Here is a 23463-nt window from a genome sequence, read left to right as displayed (position 1 = left end):
TAAAAAATTATAATAATAAAAAAAATAAGATAAAATAAAATGAAATATTTCTTCTATCCTAATGGAACGAAAATATCATTAATATTAAAAATAAGAATAGCGCTATTAGTCTATAACTACCGAAAAAATACCTCGGAAAAAGCTCTCCAATGTATTTTTTTTTAATTTTTAATTTTTTTAAATTTATTTATTTTTAATATTTTTAAATATTTTTTTAAAAAATAAATTCACACTATCACTTAAAAAAATTTATTTAATCACTAAATTAAAAAAAAAATTCGATAAAAGCTCCCGAACTCGAGAGTTTTAACATTACTCTGAAAATAAACACAGGAGTAGAAGATGCCAACCAGATTACACATTGCCACATCTTTAGACTGTTTTTTACGAGTCCCTCGTACAGTCCCACGCTCCCTATCTCGGACAGACAGAGCACAGAAAATGGAGAGAGAAAAAGAGAGAGAGAGAGAGAGAGAGAGGACGAGGGACAGGGACACAACAGGACATCGCTGTCCAGCCTCTGCATGCCTCGTTCACTATATATTTATAATTATTATATATATATATAGGTACTCTCTACTCTTACGAAATACTGTTATCTTTTTCATTTTCATTTCTTCTCTCACCAATTCGGGGCTCCGAGCCCCGAACCCCAGGTACCCATTCTCTCTCCAACCGGATCTTTCTAGTTTCTTGATAAATTCTGTCCTCGCTGTTTTCGCTTACTTCTTGGGTGTTTCAAGGGAAGCCTTTGGTAATGTACTCGGCCATTCACTCGCTGCCGCTCGATGTCGGGCACGGCGAGTTCCAGGGATCTCTGGACGGGACGAACCTACCCGGTGACGCTTGCTTGGTCCTCACTTCGGATCCGAAACCCCGGCTCCGGTGGACTGCGGAGCTCCACGAGAGGTTTGTCGACGCTGTGACCCAGCTCGGTGGCCCTGAGAGTACGTATACTTTGAACTAGTAGTCTTATAATATCACTGTTCTTGGTCGTGGTTGTTTTTATTTATTGTTTAGATATTTTTTTCATGGTTTTTTGATTTTTGTGGTTTTTGATCTTGGTTTGGCTACTGGGTTCTTTTCACTTGCTTGAATCTTGGCGCTTAAACGCGTTTCATTTTTTTTTTTTGTTTCCGTGTATAAGATGTTTTTAATGTGTTACTTTTGGATAACGGTGTATTATTTGTTGATGGTTTTGGATGTACTTTTTGGTTGTGCTGAGTTTAGTTGATTATAGGAGTGTTATTTCCTTTCTTAGCAGGCAAGATTTCTTATTTCTACCTTTTTCGTTTTTCTTTTCAAGGTTGACAGCATGTTGTCCGTCAGTGTTTGTATCTTTTTCATCGTTATTTTTAACCGTTTCTGTTGTTTTGGGAGTGTACCTCATGAATTATGGCCATCTTAACGCTGATTTCTGTCAATTATACCTCACTCCCTCCGGGGGACTACACAGCCATATACAGTACACTTATGTTATATAAAAGTGATAATATGGATATTGATGCTTCAACGAAACTTTCGCTCAGTTTTTTTCCGCAAGTGTTAAAACATAATTGTTAATATACTTCATTCCAAGTTTCTCGGATACTTCAATAATGAGAAGTACCCCCGCAAGGATGTGTATTTGGAACCGTTTTAGTCAATATATTGTTGGTCTACATAGTTTAGCTTCAAGACAAATTAGAGTAGCTGTAGGGCTTTTTTTTTTTTTTGGTTTTTGTTTTTTTATTTTCCGTGGTCCAATGGTTTTATGGGGACTTCGAGCAAATCCTTGTGTCCAAATTTGCAACCTGATTATGCTCTCTCTGTTGAATCATTTCAATAAAACTCATATTATTTGTTATAAGTTCTTGTCATAAAACATTTAAAAATACCTATAAAAAATTCATAGCAAATTAAAAAAAGAAAAAGAAACATAAATTAAGTTTGTCTACGTGATTAACATCGTTTCCCAATTGCAACGAAAGGAGAACAAAACTGGTCAATTGTAGTCACTATGTCTCAACTTCACGTTTCATCGTCATCGCCATCCTCACCATCATGGTCATCATCATCATCATTATTTTTTCTTGGACAGCAGATAGGCCTTTGGTACTACCTTGCCCCATCACATGACCAAAATCCCTTCTTTTTCCCTGCCAGTACCAGTTCCACCATATTGATTGGCTGAAGCCCCACCACTCTTGTGGCATTATCACCATCACCATGCTGCTTCAATGCTGCGGAGCTACTCTCCATCACTTTTCCTTGAAAATTATTGTTGCTTACATAGTCCACCTATCGCTAATGGCTCTACAACCCCTGCAATACCTGTCACCTTGCCTTGTAGCTTTTTTTGTAAAATCCTTATCTAGATGTGAAATACAGAATCTTTTCTTCTCTCTGACTGACACCATGTAGATATGAAAGGGAGTCTGTTTCACCAGAGGTTGAAACAGAAAACAAGAAATAATAAACTAAAGAGTTAGAAGTCGGTAGTTTGGTCAACAAGTGACAAGTGGGACCATTGCGGTTATTGACATATTCATCATTCTAGTTGAGAAGAGAGCATTAGTATGAATGGTGGAAGAAAAAAAGAGGATACATTTTGGAAGGACATTTTGAAAAATTATCTAGCTAGCATTGCGAACTAACTTGATAGTTTATTCCATTGGTCGGTTGTAATTGATTTTAATGGAATGAACTTCCATGAATTTCTTGTATCACTAAACTAGCACTCACATGTGATGCTATTGTATATGTCACTTATACCTAGGCTCTTGCCTACTTTTAAGATTAATGAAATCTTGTTTACCAATTGTAAAAAAAGGCATTGCGAGCTGCTGAGAACCAGACATATCTGATGGTTTGTTCATTTTCAACACAAAATACGGGGTTGTGCTAATAATAGGTTGTATGTACTCATGACTTCTTATCTTTTACTTAGCATTCTTAGAATGTTTTTAGGCGTTTCTTTCTGTATACTCCCTGTGTACATAGGCTATGCCTATTTTCATTCACTTCAATAAAATTTGATTCTTATAAAAAAAAAAAAAAGGTTGTACGTACCATTTAAATCAAGTTTCAAGAAAAGCAGGGAGTTACAACGTCTTTCTTGATCAATTGACTACGACACTAAGGGTGGTAACTCAACTAAAGGGAAGTCTAAAGGGAGGGCATTGTGAAGACGGGAAAACAAGGGGTTGGGGTTGGGTTTTCGGGTAGAGTTTTAGTTCTATGGGAAACAAGGGGTTGGGGTTGGGCTTGGTGTATTTTGGATTGTTTTTCATGGGCTTTTTGGGTCATTGGAGGCTCTCTAATTGGGCTAGGTGTTTTCTTGTATACATTTGGTGTACTTGGTTACTCCTATTGATTTATATAATATTTTTACTTATAAAAAAATGTACCATATAACACCAATTAGATTTTTCAAGTTCAAGTGAAGCTTATTGTCTTTTCATTTCATGGATAATATATTACTAATTTTACTTGAATAGGTAAAGCTGTTTGTTAAATATCATTAAACACTATGGGTGAGGCTCTTTTAATTTGGCTGAGGTTACCTATAAAAAAAAAAAAAATGGCCGAGGTTAACAGGCTGCTAGATTTCCTATTTACTTAAAAAATAGAGATTTCTTCTATTCTAGATTGTGTCCTAAAACTGTCACCACATCCTAGCTTTCTGTAGTGATGTAGCCACCTGTAAGGTAACCATGTCAAATCTAAACCTAGGTATGTGGCAGGCAGTGGCAGAACTAGACATTTTTCTGTGGGGGGGGCTAATTTTTCTAACTTGTAATGTTTATGAAAAATAAAAAGAAATAAATCTGAAGTTCAATTCCACAGTATATTGTAAAATCATAACTATATATAAAAGTTACATTTCGGTAAAGTCATCTTTAAAGAGAGCTTGCATTTCAAAGAAAAGGATTTATAATTTGCCATATACATGTTGAAATAAGATTCTAAAAAGCACAACTTAGCATCTCCTTTAAATTTTTTTATGTTAGTCTTTCATATAATAATATTCATCTATTATCATTTTTGTAAAGATATTTTTAAAAGTTGTGTTCTCAATAAAAGCTATCAGGTGATTTTTCATAAACTCATCTCTTATTTTAGTATGTAAGCTAGTTTATACAAGTTTTATGTAAAATCTGGATATTTTAGTGCCCCATTCAGTATATAATGCTACAATTGAGGCCCCAAATAAATTTTTTCTTGCTTAATGAAATCTAAAGGATAAAAGTTCAACTATTTTTTCTTACAAAATGTCAACCCTAAATGATTTTTCTAGTCTTTATTTCACTTTGGGTTCCATATTAAGAAGCTTAATATCATATAATCAGGAAGTTTGGGGTCCATATTAATAAATTTATTATTCTCATACATTTAATTTTAGTTTTAAGCTGTTTTAGAATTTACCTATCAAATTGAATGAATTACTAGGGGAAAAAAACAAAAAAAAATTTTGAAGGGACCACATTATAGTAAATGCATGATATATAGAAATTAAATAAAATTTTGGGCCATATAGGAAAAAATTGAAGAGTAGTATTTCTATGTATATACAGATTTTATAAAATCTTGGAGAGCACGCAAGGATTATAATTATTATTCTTTTTTTTGGGAGGGGGGGGGGGGGGGATTTTTGGGGGGCCACTGGTGGCAGGTAAAAAATTATATTACTGAATTTTTTTTCCAGCCTGGCTCTTGAGTTCAAAGGAAATATATTGGGACCTATGCTGAAAAATAGATTTGAAGCTTAAAAATGTCCTAGTTTGGGAAGTGGGATATATCTCCTACTCCAGTCTTGATCACCTAGAAATTCTACTGATTAACCACTCATAGAAAATGTGAAAACTAAGTTTACGAACATTTGTTCAGGCTTATGGTATTTGGTGCTCGATTTGTACACAGGCTGATTTATATTGAACACTGCTGAGCACATCTACTTTTGTTTGGGCAGTACTTCTGTCTTATGGCAGCTAGTTTCTCTTTGGTTTTAATGATAAACTGTTGATCAAACTGTCGGGTGCCATGTTTATGTGCTTTGCAGAAGCAACACCTAAGACAATTATGAGAACAATGGGGGTAAAAGGGCTCACCCTTTATCACTTAAAATCGCATCTCCAGGTTTGTTATTATTATTCTCTCTTCCCCTTGAGCCCGATTTTCCATTTTTTTTTCCCTTTTTTGGAAAAATGATCCAAAAATTAAGAGGGAGAGAGATGTTAAGTGTTTGAGATTTGTGTGATACCAAACATCTGGAGCACACGATTCTGAACTCATAGTTTATCACATCTGACTACCTCCTGGCCTTTTCCTGCACCACCATAACATGTGTTTATCTGGTGTTTTGTATATAAAGCTTTTCCAGTCCTTGATGCCCCATTCTTGCAGAAATACCGCTTGGGGAAGCAATCTTGCAAGGAATCTATTGAAAGCTCTAAGGATGGTATTTACCTTAATCTTCATTACAGATTTAATTTTCCACACTATTATATGTTATGCCCTGCCCCCTCACCTTCCCCTCCCCTCCCCTCAAAAGGAAAGAAGCATTGTTTGTTGTACAGATTTTTTAAATGTCTTGACAATTCCTTACTAAATAGAAGGAAACTACCAGAATATATGAGAATGTCCAACAAAAGGTAGAAACTTCCAGAAAACCCAGGGAGAACTTTTGGGCATATTTTGTCATTTAATTGAATAAGATGAAAACTCCATATTTAGCAGGTGCATGCCTGGGTTTCTTAGATAGAAGTTCTCACTTATATGTGTTCTTTTCAGGACAGTTGAGATTTCTGTTAAATGCTCTTTTTATTTTGATCTGTCTCCTTCAAGTATTGGCATTTTATAGATTAATAATAGTCTGCAATTGGAATTGCAGCTTCTTGCATTGCGGAAAGTCAGGACACTAGCGCATCTTCATCGCCATCTTCAAGAATAATGGTGCAAGATTTGAATGAGTATGCCATCTTTTCTGTGTTCCTACCAGAACTCTTTAATCTTCTTTTAGGAAAATACTTTTTGCACCTGCAAACTGATACCCAATTTCTTATATGCTACCTAAACTACCAAAGTAGAGACATTACACTCTCAAAGTTATAACGTGCACTCTCCGTTAAGATCCGACAGTTAAGATTGTGGCACATTACTTATTTATTTCCATCTTAGCAGCTAAAATTGGGCAAGATGTTCTCTTTGATGGGTGCAATGTCTCTACTTTGGTAGTTTAAGTATTACATGGAAAATTGTGTATCAGTTGGAGGGTGCAAAATGTATTTTCTCTCTTAGTGGTTACAGAACCTGTAAATCCTATCTTGACATTTTTTTTTTTTTTTGATAAATAAAAATCCTATCTTGACATGACGCTGCACTTTTATCCTTCTGACAGCAATTATCAAGTTACTGAGGCATTGCGAGTACAAATGGAAGTCCAACGAAGACTGCATGAGCAGCTGGAGGTTGGTTTTTTTTTTTGTCTGTCTGGCTATGAAATGCAGCTTATTAAGTTTTAGAATAGTATTTAATGACTTTGACCACACATGGAATTTGTTACCCACATGTATGCGTGGCCATAAGGAAGTTAGATGACAGACCACGTTTGAGAATTTATTTTTCCTAACTCTTAGGGCTTCAACATTTTTTTGATAAATAATCAAAGTTCTTATTAAAAGGCACAAATGAAATAGCCCAAGTGTACAGGTAGCATACAAGAGGAACACCTGATTAGAAATAGGAAAAGAAAAGATCAGAAAATTATAGACAGCCTGTTACAATGTATTGAAAATACCCAAAGGTACAAAGTATTAAAAAGAAAGTTTTAAGCTTGTCTAGCATCTAGTCGTGATCCTCAAAGTTTGTATCATTACTCTTGATCAAGGTGATCCTACCATCTTTGGACAAATACAATCTCTTCCAAATAGCAAATCGGCACTCAAATCTTCTCAATCACGCAATCTTAAATAGACTTTCTTGAAAGAGGTGCCCATGGGGAGACCAATGTATCTTTTTTTTTTATAAGTAAAAATATTATATATATCAAAAGGAGTAACCAATTACATTGAATGTATACAAGAAAACGCCTAGCCCATATTAAAGAGCCCCCTAATGACCCAAAAAAGCCTGTGAAAAACAACCCAAAATACCAAAAAAGTACATTGAACCTCAACCCCTTGTTTCTCGTAGAACTAATACCCAAGCCAAACCCCAGCCCCAATCCCCTGTGTTTCCCGTTTTCACATTGCCCTCCCTTTAGACTTCCTTCTACTTGAGCTATTACCCTTAGCGTCATAGTTGATTACCCAAGAAAGGCACTGTAACTCATTGTTTTTCTTGAAACTTTTGGTTTCAAGCACTTGGCTTGCCTAGACCGTGTGATTAATTCTTTGAATTGATATTCGCATCCTCCATGTGAAATCCCCACGAAAGGCAAAATCTCGTTAACTTTAGGCAGAATCCAATTTGCTATCGGAGGAAGAGAGATCAGGGGAGCAACATTATCCCCAGACACATTATCCAACTGCATTCTTGATTCTAGACTTTCCTCTACGCAAGGCACCAATGACAAGTCCTGTACCTCCTCAGCAAGTCCATTGGTTCTTTCCATCCCCATTGGAGCTTCTGGAGTAATAGCAAGTATCTTCATCTCTGGTAACCCTATACATGCAACTTCAGCGGATCCTACATCTCTTTTACCATTTTCCTTCAACTTCGACATGAGAGCCACAGTTTCTTCGGGCAAGGGTGTAACATCGCCTATTGGTTTATCCTGTGTTACCTGAGGCGAATTGCATTCCATTACTGCATTCTCTACACCAACACCTGATGTAGAACCCACTTCAAATAACCTAGATTTCCTTTTGACCCACCACGTTCTCTTGAATTTGGTTACAGGGACAAGGCCGAATCCAATTTTTCGTTTTCCTTTATCTGAATTTAAAGGATTCGGGCCTTAGTCTTGTTTCTAACAACCCTGTAGCCTCTAGTTGAAAGCGTGTCTATTTTCGTAGACAAGAAAAGTTATCGTTGCCTTCAACCCGACAAGTTGGGTTTCCATATTCCTAAGAGAATTTTGCATTGCTTCAAGCTGGTTTTGAGCTTGCGTGATCTATAGACCACTTTTACCATTTGCTCCACTCTATGAGTCATCGAAACATGACCCATCTTTAGAGTTGCCGCATATGATCGCCTCGCCAATGTGGATGTGCTTGGGTCTTTATGATTCACCTCCAAATTGATGTTCTCATTCTTCTTTTGGTTTTCCTTGACCCATCATCAAAGAGCAAATCCGCGGCTCTACGTAATTCCGCAGCAAACTTTTCCGAACCCTGTCCTTCATACCCTTCAGGAATTACTACAACACTTTGCTGGCTTCCTCCACCATATTTGGTGACAGTTAGATACCAACCATGCTTGTTGGATCATTGTTGAGCCATGAATGCTCTGTTACCTTTGCGCAAATGCTTTGTGAAATCTGAATTTCTCCCTGCCTTTAATACTGCTCCCATCATAGCTACCAGCCATTCTATACCCCTACGACTCATCACTACATATCTCCAAACCCTTCTGCTCCTCTCCATTATTTTTAATGAATACCTCCATGTTTTTGGCAAAAACTCGAAAGCCTTGGATTCCACCCAAAAACGCACCATCTAACCCATATTGATATCAACCTTCAACATCAAATGCAAGGGCTTTCCAAGTTTAATGGCTTCATTTTGTCGAAAAAAGCTTCGGGAACAATGACTGCGAAATACACCCTTGCAAAAAACAGCTCACCGGATAGAAGACCAAAGCCGAACAGCCCTCAACGAAAATGTCGGGGCCCGTAGGCCTTTTTTGTGACTGAGTTGTTGCTCACTGGCTAAAGGAAGTGGAGTGTTGCGGCAGATTTTTGTTTGTCACTGTAGACCTCTAGGATTCATGAAAAAGCTCCAGCAGATCGACGCCGGAGTACCCTAGCAGCCTCGCTTGAAGTCGGTGACTCTTTTTGTGTTATCGGCACAACCACCGGAGCTCTTTGAAGACTGCTGAAATAAAACCCAGTGAAAATCCAGGTCGTCGGCGGAAGGACCTTAGTCAAACGGCCCTTAGCAAAGTCGTCGGGGCCCTTCGACCTTGTCTTTGCTGGCAATGAGGTGGCACTCGTCGGCCAGACAAGGTGGAAGGTGGCGGCTTGTTTTGTCTTCTAGGGTTTTTTGACTATCGCCTGGGTCTCTCTCATGTGCTACAAATATGTCAATATTGAGGCCAATGTATTTCATAGGCAAAGAGGATACCTTGCATCCCAAAATGCTAGCTAGACTGTCCATGCTAGAGACATTTCCCACAGGAACCAACTTTGACTTAGTTAAATATGTTTTCAAGCTAGAAGCAGCAAAACATAAGAAAATGGCCCTTAGTGTAGAGATGAATCAAGTTTGACCCACAAAATATCCGGGATCATTTGCAAAAAATAGATGTGAAATGTTTAGCATATCAAGATTATTTACTCACACTGAAAATCCATATAGAAAATCTCCATCAACAGCAATTGGTAACATTTTGTTGAGAGCCTTCATAAAGATAGGGAGAAGTAACGGTGAAAGGGGATCTCTTCATCTCAAACAGCGAGAGTTGCTAGAGAGCCAATATAGATAAGTGCACTGACAATGTGCTATCCAAGTTCATTTCTCCCTAAAACCACATCTCTCAATTAGATTATGAAAGAAAATCCAAATTCACTTGGATCATAGTCCTCAATATCTAATTTGCAAAGCACCCTGGCTCTCATCTTTTGGGTACTATCCTAGACTAAGCTCCAAAAGAGCCAGCTTATCGCCATCCTTTAGCCTAAGTTGGGACTACTATCTAGGCGCCCATTAGCAATGAACTCTGAGTCTAAAATTTGCCTAAACCCGAAGAGATTGGCCTAAGTGGTGAAGGCCTTAGTCTTGGGGTATCACTCCTTTCAAGGTTCACGGTTCAACACTTCATGGGTGTAAACAATCCTTTAGGGCCACACCCCCTTATGAAAAGCTAATGATTTAATTAGTTTCGTGTAAGGAAACTTCCGAGGGTGCAGTGCACGGGACTGTGGTTTACTCTGCAGGGGTGAGTCCGAAGGGTCTTGAGAGGTTCCCAACATAAATTTAAAAAAAAAAAAAATTGCCTACTTCAGGCATGCATTTTGTGTGTTCGAATGGCTCTATAGTTTCCATCACTAATCATATTTCTTTTACTTTGTGAATTGCACTTTTTTCAAATGACCCCAAAAATCCTACGCAATGGTTGAAGATATATGCATAAAACTTATTGTAAGCTAAGCTTTTCCAATGCAACTTACTAAACAAATGTGCCCTTGGCTTGACATACGCTGTATTTTGACTCTCCTTTTATATATTTGCTATCTAAGTTTTCAATTGCTTTGCCAAGCCAAAAGATGCACATTTATGCATAAAAAAATATGGGAAGGCCATGCCATGAAGATAAAAAAGGGAGTGCGGTGAGTGGAGAGGTGAGAAAAGGAGAGAGAGAAGCATGAAGGCCCGTGTGACCATATGAGATATTAGTGTAAATGGATGCAAAATGGATCCTTTCTACCTATGCAAAAGGTTATTTATAATGAACTCCATATGCTTTGCATGAGCATGTGTGCTGGGTGACCTGTGATATTCTCTCTTAAGAATGAGAGGCGTCTAGTGGTTTTGTGATACCCCATAAGATAAAGAATAATGGTAGGTGGTGTATTAGATCCCACATTATTTGAGAATGAAAAGTTATTGTTCTGGATAATGTTTCAATGGGGCTCCAATTGTATCATTGACTAGTCATTTTGGAGTATAGGTCATGTGGTTTAGGTATTCCATTGAAGCATTACAGGTTTACTAATGGTCGTTTAACTCGTGAATCATGTATACAGTCTCCTTCAAAAACACCCAGGCATGGCATACTGATATACTATTATGTGTCACATTTGTCCACTTAGATGCCCTTGTCTTGAGATCTATGGCGTAAATATTTTTGGTTTACAAAGCATTACTCAACGGTTTTCTTCAAAGCAGGTGCAGCGTCATCTGCAACTTCGGATTGAAGCACAAGGCAAATACCTGCAGTCAATACTGGAGAAGGCTTGCAAAGCTCTCAACGACCAGGCTGCTGAATCTGCTGGGCTTGAAGCTGCCAGGGAAGAGCTCTCAGAACTGGCTATCAAGGTTTCCAATGACTGTCGAGGGCTGGATCCTCTCGAAACCATGAAAAGGCCCTCCTTGTCGGAAATTGCTGCAGCTTTAGACAACAATAACACTTCCAATCTGCCTGCTCGAATTGGCGACTGCTCTGTTGAAAGCTGCTTGACATCAACTGGAAGCCCAGTTTCTCCACTGGGAATGGGTTTGAAGAAGAGACCAAGGCCCTTATTTGGCAATGGAGACTCGTTGCCTTTGGAGGGTAACATGCGGCAAGATATAGAATGGATGATGACCAATATGGGATGAATAGTAGTAGGATATTTCTTTAATCAGAATGTGAAACCTTTTTCTTTTCTTTCATGTCTGGTTGATCTACATGTTCCAACATCTGTCAACTGTTTCATCAGTGGTCTGTATATTCTGGAATCAGATATTTTAAATGTGGCAAATGCCTATATTTTATAGTCGAAAAACTACATTACTTCTCCATCTTCTACTCTAAGCTTAGTGAATGAAGGTCTAAGCAGCTACACTCAAATATTGATGAATCTGACATCAATATAGAATTATAATCTTATAGCCACTTTAGAAAGGAGGGAATCCATATGAAATATTGAGTCTGTTGAATGTGAAGTCCATGTAAACTGGGGTTTCTTTCGCGAATCTATGGGTAGTTTCACTATTAAGCCATCTCGAGGTCTTGAACTTATTTTTATCTAAAAGAAATTCTTTTGATTATTTTTAATATTAGATACCATTATGAGTTATGTTAGTATGATGCATTCATTCTTAAAAATAGTAGAATTTATTATTAAAAAAATATTTTTTTGTGAATTTTATATTTACTTATTTTTTTAAAAAGAGTACATAATATTCGTGTATTTTATAATTACAATTATCATTTCTCAAAATATACAGATTACATTTGTTTAAGATTTTCTTTAAATTTTCAAAGAGAATTCTAAAAAATTTAATAATGATTTTTAGTTTAAACCATGCTTATATATTTAAATAATCGTATGGTTATCTATTTATTATACATGACCATTAAATAAATAGTATGAAAATGATAGGTAGAATTTTTTTTAAATAGACTATGTGACTAAATAATAAGGCTTCGTTTGTTTTTATAATCATTTTTATTTTATTTAATTATTATAATTTTTTTAAATTTTTACATAAAATAAAATAAATAATTTTATATTTTTAAATTATAAAAAAATAATAATATTAAAATAATATATTTTAATAATATTTTATTAAACTTTTGACCTTTTGTTTCAATTCTTCTCGTCACGTTTGCGAAAGTAACCGACGCCTACATCTTAATTTTTTAGCTAAACAGTTTTGGAAGAAGCCAGAAGGAAGGTGGTACGGTCCCGGAGGACCTACGCCACTATCGTTTGAAAATAAACATAAAAATGAAAAGGTGGTGGAACTACAGTCAAGGCCCAAGCTCACGCAAGCGGGTGTATATATGCCCTTTTAATGGTGGCGTCTCGATGACAAGCTTAAAAAGGGAGAGTAGTTCCCTTGAAAGAGAGGCATATTCAGAGCTGCTTCTTGTCAAATGCAACAGGGGCATCTCCACTTACTTCAGATATAGGAACAACCGTTTTTCTTCTGTCTTTAATTACCTTCACTTTCCTCTTTTGCTTTCTGGGCGCTTCTCATTTTTGCTATCTTTGTTATTTCTTGGCGGCTAGCTTCTCCCTCTTTCACATCATGAAAGTTTCTTCCGGTGAGTGATCTTTCTCTATTTTTCCCTTAGTTGCCAATTTTTCATTTTTGCTCTTAATATGTGAACTATTTTGTTCCAATGTTAGACTAATACTGAAAACCGAAAGATAGATGTGAGAATGCTAGAAAAATTCCTGGTTTAAAACTTTTTTTTTTTTTTTTTTGGGTTTCGGCTGGGCATGAGTTTGGGTTAATGTGAAGTTGGTTAGATATAGTTGTTAGTGGTATCGTCCAGTCCTTTTGCTGTTTATCTGGCCAAATTATCTATTTAATCTTTTCTTTGTTCTTTTGAGTAGTACTGTTGTAAGACAGCGTGAATCTTGATCATATTTCTTTTAAGTTGTTTACCTGGGGTTGTATAATTTCTTTCATATGGGTGTATTTTTTTTTTGTTATTGACTGAACTGATTGAGTTTTAATTGTAGGAGTACATGCACATTGCACACACAAACACATATGTAAGATTCCTTCTCTCTAGAAGCTTCTGAATTCGAATTATTATTATTAATTTTTTAAATTTTAACGGTATTTTTTGGTTCTTTCTTCTTTTGCATCATGGGACTAGGTTGAGAAAACATAAAATATGATTGCCATATGTCCCAGGATATATTTACTTCACAGGTCATTTCCTCCTATCTTTTAAGGCAAAAAGAGTTGGGCCTTGAAGACTTAATAAGAAATTAATTGTTTTTCAAGTATTTTGCTTTTTTTTCCCCCTTTCTTCTTTTTCTTTACGACATGCAATAGGATTGTTGGGTTAAAACTTTAGGAGTAACTGAGAATTCATGTTGAGTACAACAGTCAAACTTAATAGTTTTGTATCAGTGGACAATTGATGAGTATAGAGGTAAGTTTCTGAATTATGAATCAGTGGAAGATTCATAGATTTGAGTGGTCGGAATTGTGGTGGTTTAATATTCCAGGCTAACAGCTGTGGCCATGACCTTCATAAATGGCATAATCATCACTAAGTAAATTATAACTAGTCGTAATCATTAAAGTTACTTAATGAAAGTAATATGCATAATTATTTAGTTAATTTGGCTAGACATCCATCATTATATACGGGAGCATGAAAGCAACTAAAACAACTATAACAATAACACTGCTTATAGAAAATAGAGTTCCAAATCTAACAAAGCTAGATGTGGACGACCCCAGACATATATGATAGAAATCTTCTTCATCTGGGTCTGGAACATAAAAAAGAATCACAAAGTACATTAATTTTTTTTACTCAAATGTTGGTAGTCACAAAAATGTTTATCCTCACAGTTCAATTAATGAAAACATAGAACAAAGTTTTAAAAAATAATCGAACAATTAGAAACAAGTCATTGTAAGAATAAAAAAATCTGAACAGGGGAATGGGAGGGAGAGAGGGAGAAAAAAAGAGAGCAAACAATTACCCATTAAATCTTCTAATAAAATTACTGCAAAAAGACCCAAAATGAAGAGACAGGAATTTGCAACAAAAAAAGAAAATACAACATAAATACTATTATAAGTTTAAAAACTCCAAAGTGTATCAAGATTCTCATGCATCTAAAGGTTGCCTTTCTCAGAGTCCCAAGAAAATAAATAGTAATACATATATACATATGAAACATAATTAAAGACCTATACTAAAGTAATTAATGTGAATCCCAGAGAAGGAGCAATGAATCAGTTACCTGGATTTATAATCATAGGATGGCTTCCTACCACCAATGGCTTATATGAGCCAGTGTTGTGGCCATTGTTAACCATGTGAACGAAGACCCATTGGCACCTTGGTGTTCTCTGCACCAATCCCCTACTGAATTGGTAAGCAACTGGGATTTACATTATTTTTTTGATTGGTAAACAAGATTTTATTGATCATAAGAGTAGGCAAGAGACCAAGTATATGGGGGGTGTTTCGAAAATGAAAATGAATAAAAAGTGAAGGGTAGAAAAAAAGCTCAGATGTTAACAGAGATGAGATGTGCAAGAAGGGAGAAGATAAAGAGGAAGGGTGTTTTGAAAATGAAAAGAATAGAAAACCAAGGGTGTTTTTTGAGTAATAGAGAAAAATAATGCTTGCAAGAATGGGTAAACGATAAACTTTACTAGAGAAATGGCCTAAGTGGCTTAATAAGAACAAAGGAAATGCTTTAGAAATTATATATGCAATAAATAGTAAATATGGGAAAACTTGATAAAATAGACAAAAGTGGCAGGTATGATGACTCTCTCCAAGGAAAACTTTACAAGTTGGTAAGTTAGGTTAGCCATACAAGATATTCATAGCAAGATTGAGGGATGTAGAGTATCATGATTTTGATTTTTATCAAAATATCAACTTAGCCATGGGATATTCATATCAAGTGTGTGGTCAATAAGTTTCTTTTAACCTTTGCTCAATGTAAAGAGAGAAAGGGTGGAAAATTGTATGCTCGTCAATAGCTCTCAAACAAATTCACTTACTGATAACACGCTCAAAACTGATGCAATAGATTTAATATCGTGCACCTTTCTTTCTGTGTGGAACACTTGTAAAAATAAATTCCCTTAAAACCAACAACCATGTACTGTTTTTGAAACAAGAATATTCTAAGTTTCTACGCCATTTTGTTTTCTTCCTAATTCATGCTTCTCCTCCATTGAGTTAGGATTTATTACTGGATGTTTTAGAGTATATACTTATATATCTAGATGCTCATTCCTTTTATGCAATTAATGTGAATGGAATGCCATAATTCACTAGTTTGATAGGTCTTTTTGTAATGTTTTTTAACATATTACGTAGCGCTTAAGTGCCACATTGGGAATATGAATAAGCCACATAGCGTGGTTAGGTTATAGAGGTAGTCATGGGTGTTAAATCCCACATTGGCTACTTAGTGAAAATGGGCTTTGTAAATAATTATAGGGAAGCTTGAAATTGACAAGTCTTTTTAGATGATAGTGCCAATGTGCCAACGTGGTCAGCACTTTCCCTAAGTTGTTACACATGGCTGACCTTGATAGGTGGTTTCAATACCATATGTAGAAGTAAGCATGATTGGTAGAGCATGCATAAGGTAAGATAGAAAATTACAGTTTCCAAATTGTGAAAATTTGAGTGCATCAAAACATTCTTCATTGTAATGCCAGACAATGGTACTGATATTGTCAGAAGCTTGAATAATCTGTCAGCATTTTGATTCTTGCTCGAATTTGTGTGATGACTGAAAACATTATATGGTTATATAATGTGGTTAATTTCATGTTATGTAACTGACAGAACAACTAAGATGTAAGACATGCAGACATGATCTGGGTATATGTTGATTGTTGAGCTTGAATTGATTCCTCATTGTGTCTCATTTAAAGGAACACCTCACCCCTGGCTTTCTCTGAAGTATTTATCCATCAAAGTAGGAAGCATGCTTTGCTATTGTCGTTCACCAAACAAGTATAAGAGATTGGATGCAAAGCTTGAAAGGAAAATGGTTGAGGCCAAAAAAGGCTCCTCAGGACATCATAATTTCAAGTCAATTGACAGCATAATTATGAAGTTCCCTCAGCTAAGAGATGGTTTGAAAAATATAAGAGCTGTGTTTGAACAGTATGGTAAGACTGGGTTCATTCCCATTTCCTAAGCTCTTCCCCCTTTCAAGTTGTTATCATTAACGTCTATTGTAAAGTGACTCTCTTTCTCTCTCTTGTAGATGAAGACTCTAGTGGAACTATTGACAGAGATGAACTGAATAAATGCTTACAGAAACTGCAACTCCATCTGATGGAGGAGGAGGTTGAGGATCTTTTCCATTCATGCGACATTGATGGCAGTGAAGGGATACAATTCAATGAGTTTATCGTTCTTCTTTGTCTTATCTATCTCCTGAAGGGGCCTTCTTCCTCCCATACTGTAATCACAATACGCTTCTATTGATTTGGTTTTTTTAGAACAAAGCATGTGGTTGCGAATTTTGTCCTGAATGGTATATGTAAGTGCTTTGGGATTTTTTTTTTTTCCCAGACATCAAGGTTGGGCTCACCACAGCTTGAAGCAACTTTTGATGCCATAATTGAAGTATTCTTGTTTTTCGATAAGAATGGAGATGGAAAGCTGAATAAGAGCGACATGGTCAAGGCATTTAATGACTCCTCTCCTCGGGAGAAATCTCCTTCACACATAACCCGGATACGATTCAGTATAAATTGCTTGACTTACTTTGGATTTTGTTTTATTTGTTTTTCTATTCCTCGCCTCAATATTGTATTCTTACTTTTTATGTTTTTCTATTTGAATTAATGCAGAAGAAATGGACCGGGACAGGAATGGGAAAGTCAGTTTCAGGGAGTTCCTCTTTGCTTTCATCAATTGGGTTGGGATTGACACGGATGAAGAAGTGCCTCTTACAGGAACTTAACAAAAAGGTGACAGGTTGATATTAACAGGATGTAAAGACTGATGAGGTCAGATTACATCTGCGTATATTCCTAAAGCCTCTCAAATATGTAAAGACTTAAATATTGTCTCTAGTATTCATCACTTAAGATTTTTTTTAGGTGTTTGAACTATATTCCGTTTTATAAATTACAATGATTTCTGTTGATGTTAATTTTGTTAGATTTTTCAAATCTCTTGTTCCCTTATTTTCTAAATTCTAATGAAAAAAGCTTGTTTGAACGGTTCTTTGAAATGGATATTGCAGACGTTTAGATATAACTAGAGCATCCTACATTATCACAAAAGGTAAATAAGAAGACATGCTTCTTTCTGGTTGTAAACAAAATCTGCCTAAACAGTGTACAAAAAGCTTAAAAATGAAACTGTGGACAAGATAATTATAGAAACAAAAGCCACGTAGAAACTTCCTCAGCTATCAGAATCCAGTTAACACTCTATTTTCACTCCTTAATGTTACTTCAGTGACTATCATTGTATTCCTAGAGCTTGGATCCTGTTAATCAATGACACAGAGCTTGTATTTCTTTCTTTCCATTCTTCCCTGCTCTCTCTCTGCCCTGCACTCACAAAGCAGTCGTCATTCCCATTAAGTATACTTGTTATTTGCCTCATGCTAGGTCTTAATTGTGGGTTGGAGCTTGTGCAGGCAATTCCTAGTTTTACCAATCTCATAAGTTCTTTATGATTGTACTCTTCATTCAACCTTATATCAGCCAGTTCTTCAAATGGTCTTCTCCGTGCCTCAAATTCAAGGACCCACTTCACCAATAGAACCTCCGGCCGCCTAAAGTCCACCGCCATCTGTCCACTAACCACCTCAAGCACCACAATGCCAAAGCTGTAGACATCTGCCATGGGAGTTGCTTGACCCGATTCTATATACTCTGGTGACATATAACCGAATATCCCACAAACTGATCTGCTTGAGTTAGCAGTTACATGATTCCCATGTTCATTTCGTGTCAAGAATTCGGCTAAGGCAAAACAACCAAGTCTTGGGTTCATGTCTGGATCAATAATAATTGCGGATGAAGTAATGTTTCTGTGGATAACTTGTTCATCCCACTCCTCATGAAGATAAAGAATGGCAGAAGCAAGCGATTTGATTATGTTGTATCTGTGACGCCACTGCAGGATAGAGTGGTCAAATCTATGAACATGATGGAAAAGCAGATGACTTAGAAGGCGATTTGCTGAGTAATCATAGACAACTAGCATCTCCCCTTGCTCAGTGCACCACCCACGGAGTTGTACCAAGTTCCGGTGGCGAAGCCTTCCTAAATTCTGGAGTTCATTTGAGAATCTTGCTCGCAGTGCAGGACATGTCTTCATGCCAAGCCGCTTCACTAGGATATGGTGAGAGTTGTCCAGGAAGCCATGGTAGGCAGTTCCAAAGTCCAGCTCTGCTACCCTTTGAGATTCACAGAAATTATTGGTAGCAGAAATGATTTCCTTGAAGGATATTTCTCGAGGAGTTTCTACCAAAGGAAATTTTTTTGATCGCTGATAAATGCTGTCCAAAGAACTTGTATTTCTGTTTTCACATTCAGCAGTTGCATATATGGTTTCTCCGGTGGCTGTCACATAGTGCGATGATGCACATGTGGCAGTCGTGCTAGTACTAAGTGTCATGGACCTGGTGGTGTTAGAATTGCTTGTGCTAGTGTTTGTAGGGGAGGATAAAGAGATGTATAGGGGGTGGGACCGGAATGATGGGAGAGCTGGCAGTTTACCAGAAATGTTGCCTGAAAGTGTTTCCACAACCCACCTCATGTTTGGCCGTGATTCTGGGTTGTGGAGTGTGCAGAGGAGTGCAAGATGAGTCAAGAGCTCCATATCTGAAAGATTGTAAGACCCATCTGGTAGCCGAGAATCCCCTGCTTGCAGAAGCTTTCCTTCCTCAGACAGCCTTCGGATCCAGTCAAGCAAAACTATCTGATCATCTGTATATGTGAGATCTACTGCCCGTCGACCTGACACCACCTCCAAAACAACAATCCCAAAGCTGAAAACGTCGGATTTTGCTGTTGCAATACTTCGTTTTTGGAAGCTCTCGGGAGGTAGATATCCAATCGTGCCACCAATTCTTGTTGTCTCTGCCAGCCGAAACTGGTCATTTTGGGTCGAGGGTCTGCTGGATTGGTACTCAAGTTCATGTTCTAACCACCTTGCCAGGCCAAAATCACCAAGCCTGGCATTGTAATGGGAGTCAAGCATCACATTACTTGTCTTCACATCCCGGTGAATAATCTGAGTTTCCAACTGTTCGTGAAGATAGAAAAGTGCAGCTGCCAGGCCTCTGACTATGTTCCTCCGCCTCTCCCAACTGAGAGGTGCTGACCCCATATTTTCAGGTCTTCTAAAAAGTATACGGTCGAGGCTCCTGTTAGGCATATAGTCATAAACCAAAAGCAACTGGTCCTCATGAATGCACCATCCTCGCAACCGGACAAGGTTCCTGTGGCGGAGGTGAGCCACAGCCACCAACTCAGCCACGAAAGTTTTTTCAAACCGCTCCCCTCTCTCTGCCAAGCATTTAACAGCAACCACAGTTCCATCACTGAGCAGAACTGCTCTATACACCTTGCCAAAACCTCCACTGCCTAGTACTTCATCCTCACTAAACCCATTAGACCCTATATAAAGCTCAGCAAAGCTAAAGATCCTTGGATTATCTGCCCCGACCTTGTCCGAAAGTTGTATCCCATCTGTGTCGTGAAACACTGCAGATTGTTGTGTCCTTTGGCTTTCATGGCGACAAAAGTTGATCCACTTTGAGTCATAAACCCTGCACAGCAAATCACGGATCAAAGCAAGAACTTGATTGCCGCAGCCACGGTAGGCGTCTTTCTCAACTTCCTTTGCGGGTTTACGGACTTGTTCATCATCAACTGGATTGATTTCTTTGAATCCTGCCGGTAAAATGAGGCATAGGTGTTTGAGCTGCATGGTACTGGTGCCAGATGATGGCTCGAATAGCATTAGCAGTACATGAATGGAGGTTTTAAGGAAGCTTTTCAAAATCGTATACAGGTATCATGTAATGCTTGCTTTAAATGCCTTTTATCAACCGGCCAAGTTGGGACCTACCCTCTATATATGATGTCATTAGCGATGGTTAGGTTGCATGGTTGAATTCTAAGCTATCAATCCGCCAAGTTGGAACCTACCCCCTCCATGATGTCATCATTATTGAAAATTCTCTTTAATCTTCTTTCTGCTGTTCTTTCTGCCTCTGGAAGATCATAAAATTCCAGTATTTACACTAGAAATGCTCATCACTCATACGCCTGGAGGTGCGAGCTGGAAAACACATTTCCTTGGACCGTAATATCTAGAATTGTCCAAATTTTCAGTCTAGAAAATTAGAGCTATATCTTCTAAGAATCTAAAGTCAAAGTTCTACGGTTATGTCATAAAGCCAAATTTAGACTGTTCGGCACAAAAAGGTGCAGGATTTTCGGTGGCGGTAGCACCCCTCTTATGATTATGTCAAATTGGTGTAAAAAAATACATAAAAAAAAAAAAAAAAAAACCATTAAACGTCTCATTATTTATGATATAGCATTTGGAGTACCTCACTCGTCTTAAACGGTTTGTCGGACTGCTCAAACTAAGTACAAGGGTTCGTCTTAAAGTGCCATTTGCTGGGCCATGCATAAGTTTTAAGGGTCAGATTGTCAAAGGGATGTCGACTTTTAGGTTGGGTTTAGCTTTTCCCACTAATCTGGGGTTTGCTTCCCTATGATTCTTTTGTTGGTTGAGCTGGCCTGTACCTATAGGAGTTATATAACATGTAGTCCTTTTACATATTCTTTACATATTTTATTAATGTGATTGATAAATAGTTATTTTATTAATAAAAAAAGTTAAACAGTTAATTATATTAGTGGAGTGCATAAAGAATACGTAAAAGTGACTACATATTGAATTTTTTATTGTTATAAATTTCGGTTTGATTGGATGACATTCAAGTCATTAACATCTATGTAATGTGAAACAACACCGTTTTCATAGGGATAAAGAGAATTCTATTTCCATTTTGCAAAAAGGTTAGGAGACATTTAAAAAAGAAAAGAGAAAATGGTGGAATAAAAGCTCCAAGTTCACTGTTAAGTGAAGAATTTCTCCAAAAAAGTTTACATATAAATTTGTCTTCAAGTCATTATGCGTGTAAATTGACAGATAAAAGAGTGATTGGAAGATATGAATAAAATGAAAGGCGATTGAGATATATATATATATATATATATATAGAATAAGATAAAATCACAACCACATTGAGAAGAGATGGGGCCCCAAATGTAAATGAGCAGTGACGCTGATTGTGGGACCACTTCATTTAATAGGGCTTGTGCATGGCGGCAAGATGAATGTGAGGAGGTAGTTGGGGGGCGGGGGGGAACTTTTGTGTTCAAAATGACTTAATTTGGAATGATATTGTGAGGAGTTTCTTTAGATAATGTTCAGTATTTTTCATGTGGTTCTTGTTAGTTTGGGTGGGTTGAATGGGTCGCCTACTTTACTTTCAATTAATTATTTTATGGATGTTCTTGTCTTTGAGCATTGACATTTGATTGTATAGATCTACCTCGTTTGTTTTTACAATTCATTATATCTCATTTTATCTAATTATTATAATTTTTTTAATTTTTTACATAAAATAAAATAAATAATTCAACTTTTTTCAAATCTTAAAATAAAATAATATATTTTGACAATATTTTATTTAATTTTTAATTTTAATCTCATCTCATCTCTTTTGCAAAAACAAACTAAGTATGTTTTGGATGTAAGATTTTTTTTTTTTTTTTTTTTTTTTTTAAATTTGGACTGAGAAAGGCTGTTTTTATTCGGAGTTTGAAAATGTGGTGTGGACACCATAAATGCTGTGCAATTTATTTGAAAAAAATTGAATAAATATTAGATTTATATGAAAAAAACTAGTTTTTTTTAATAATGAATCTTGTTTTGTTTAAAAAAAAATACAAAGCGCTTGCGTATTCCACGACTATACGTAACATTATTTGAAAGAATTTGTGTGAGATTTTGTTAAATCATGTAAAAACTTGTTTGATATTTTTTGCTTGTTACCAAAATTGAAGTAAAGTATATTTTAGTGTTTCAAAATTTAGTGTAGAGATATTTGAATTGAGAGTTCAAAACTTTTCAAAATCAATGTCTGTATCCCCAAACATGACTATATGAGGAGAGTGGTGCACGACCGCTATTGATCATTTGGTCTATTTTTGGGCAATGGTCCTGAGAACAACAACGATGGCCACATCTCACGAATATTATTGCATTTGGAAGATTGTTATCTCAACTTGTGACTGTGAAGGTGTGAAGTATTTAGTCTCGTGCGTTGATATTCGTGCAAAGGTTGGATCCTCTGCGGTTAATTTTGTGTTGTCTCTTTCAAAGAGTTGGGGGACCTTTGTGGATATTGACTGCCCAATTTTTATGATGAGATGATAATCTTATTGGTTTTAGTTATATAAAATTAATATTAATAAAATTATATTATAATAATATTTTATTCAATTTTTAACAAAATATTTCATGTTTTTATATAACCAAACGAAGACTAAAAATTTTAAAAATTCTTGATCGATAACTCTTTTTTCTTCTTTTTAGCTCATGGAATTTAGCCGCTCATTCAGGAAATTAAATATGAACCTCCACTTTTGAGGGGCCAAAGAACAAAAATCTCCACTATATATATTTTTTTTAAATTTAATGGGATGATGGGTATTGGGATTCAGATTTACCCTTCTGACTGTAATTGATGTGATATATCGTGATATTATTCATTAGGAAGTAGGCCCCATTTTGAATTAAGCGAGCTTGCAGCTGGCTTGGATTCTGCAAAGATGATCAAGATTTCTTCAAAGTTTGGGTAAAAATTCGAATGTTTCGGATGAATAATAAAGTGGGGTTTTATAATATTTATTATTATTTATGTTTATTTTTTTAAAAAATATTAAAAGTTAGTTTAAATTTAAAGAATATTTCATCTTATTTCATCTCATTATTATAATTTTTTTAAATTCTCACTCAAAATTAGGGGTGGGCAAAATTTTTAATGCTTCGACTCCGTCTGAACTCCGACAACCCTTCGACTCGGACGGAGGCGGAGTCTTTAAA

The 23463-nt window shown here is 36.4% G+C and overlaps 3 protein-coding genes across 7 annotated transcripts; 2 read left to right on the top strand and 1 right to left on the bottom strand.

The window, feature by feature from the left end:
• Window positions 1–499: 499 nt before the first annotated feature.
• LOC122316164 (protein PHR1-LIKE 3-like) lies at window positions 500–11645 on the top strand. 2 transcript variants are annotated; one of them, XM_043132703.1, is made up of 7 exons: window positions 500–656; window positions 749–947; window positions 5042–5118; window positions 5386–5440; window positions 5873–5951; window positions 6380–6449; window positions 11031–11645. In XM_043132703.1, the coding sequence occupies exons 2-7, from the start codon at window positions 758–760 to the stop codon at window positions 11460–11462; spliced, it is 903 nt and encodes a 300-aa protein (XP_042988637.1). In that variant the 5' UTR covers window positions 500–656; window positions 749–757; the 3' UTR covers window positions 11463–11645. The 2 variants fall into 2 exon arrangements, with proteins under 2 accessions (XP_042988637.1, XP_042988634.1); XM_043132700.1 differs by having other exon boundaries at window positions 512–656; window positions 744–947.
• A 767-nt stretch (window positions 11646–12412) lies between these two features.
• LOC122316147 (probable calcium-binding protein CML22) lies at window positions 12413–17467 on the top strand. Of its 4 annotated transcripts, none has more exons than XM_043132683.1 (5): window positions 12413–12897; window positions 16144–16472; window positions 16571–16770; window positions 16882–17056; window positions 17163–17467. In XM_043132683.1, the coding sequence occupies exons 2-5, from the start codon at window positions 16184–16186 to the stop codon at window positions 17273–17275; spliced, it is 777 nt and encodes a 258-aa protein (XP_042988617.1). In that variant the 5' UTR covers window positions 12413–12897; window positions 16144–16183; the 3' UTR covers window positions 17276–17467. The 4 variants fall into 4 exon arrangements, with proteins under 4 accessions (XP_042988617.1, XP_042988625.1, XP_042988620.1 ...); XM_043132691.1 differs by having other exon boundaries at window positions 12417–12897; window positions 16281–16472; XM_043132686.1 differs by having other exon boundaries at window positions 12420–12897; window positions 16233–16472.
• A 122-nt stretch (window positions 17468–17589) lies between these two features.
• On the bottom strand, window positions 17590–20553 carry LOC122316142 (receptor like protein kinase S.2). The gene has a single exon (XM_043132679.1). It carries the CDS (start codon window positions 20296–20298, stop codon window positions 17785–17787), a length of 2514 nt encoding a protein of 837 aa, XP_042988613.1. The 5' UTR covers window positions 20299–20553; the 3' UTR covers window positions 17590–17784.
• Between the last annotated feature and the right edge of the window lie 2910 nt (window positions 20554–23463).

The sequence above is a fragment of the Carya illinoinensis genome, chromosome 1 (genome assembly GCF_018687715.1).
Source record: "Carya illinoinensis cultivar Pawnee chromosome 1, C.illinoinensisPawnee_v1, whole genome shotgun sequence".
NCBI lineage: Eukaryota > Viridiplantae > Streptophyta > Magnoliopsida > Fagales > Juglandaceae > Carya > Carya illinoinensis.
This window is presented reverse-complemented; position numbering and strand designations above follow the sequence as displayed.

Bases quoted from the DNA above. Each gene is read 5' to 3' on its own strand.
- LOC122316164 (XM_043132703.1), top strand. From the start codon at position 758: ATGTACTCGGCCATTCACTCGCTGCCGCTCGATGTCGGGCACGGCGAG. The intron at 948-5,041 runs GTACGTATACTT...TGTGCTTTGCAG, and splicing joins CCAGCTCGGTGGCCCTGAGA to AAGCAACACCTAAGACAATT. The intron at 5,952-6,379 runs GTATGCCATCTT...TCCTTCTGACAG, and splicing joins ATGGTGCAAGATTTGAATGA to CAATTATCAAGTTACTGAGG.
- LOC122316142 (XM_043132679.1), bottom strand. From the start codon at position 20,298: ATGCTATTCGAGCCATCATCTGGCACCAGTACCATGCAGCTCAAACAC.
- LOC122316147 (XM_043132683.1), top strand. From the start codon at position 16,184: ATGTTGATTGTTGAGCTTGAATTGATTCCTCATTGTGTCTCATTTAAA. The intron at 16,473-16,570 runs GTAAGACTGGGT...TCTCTCTTGTAG, and splicing joins AGCTGTGTTTGAACAGTATG to ATGAAGACTCTAGTGGAACT. The intron at 16,771-16,881 runs GTAATCACAATA...TTTTTTTCCCAG, and splicing joins GGCCTTCTTCCTCCCATACT to ACATCAAGGTTGGGCTCACC.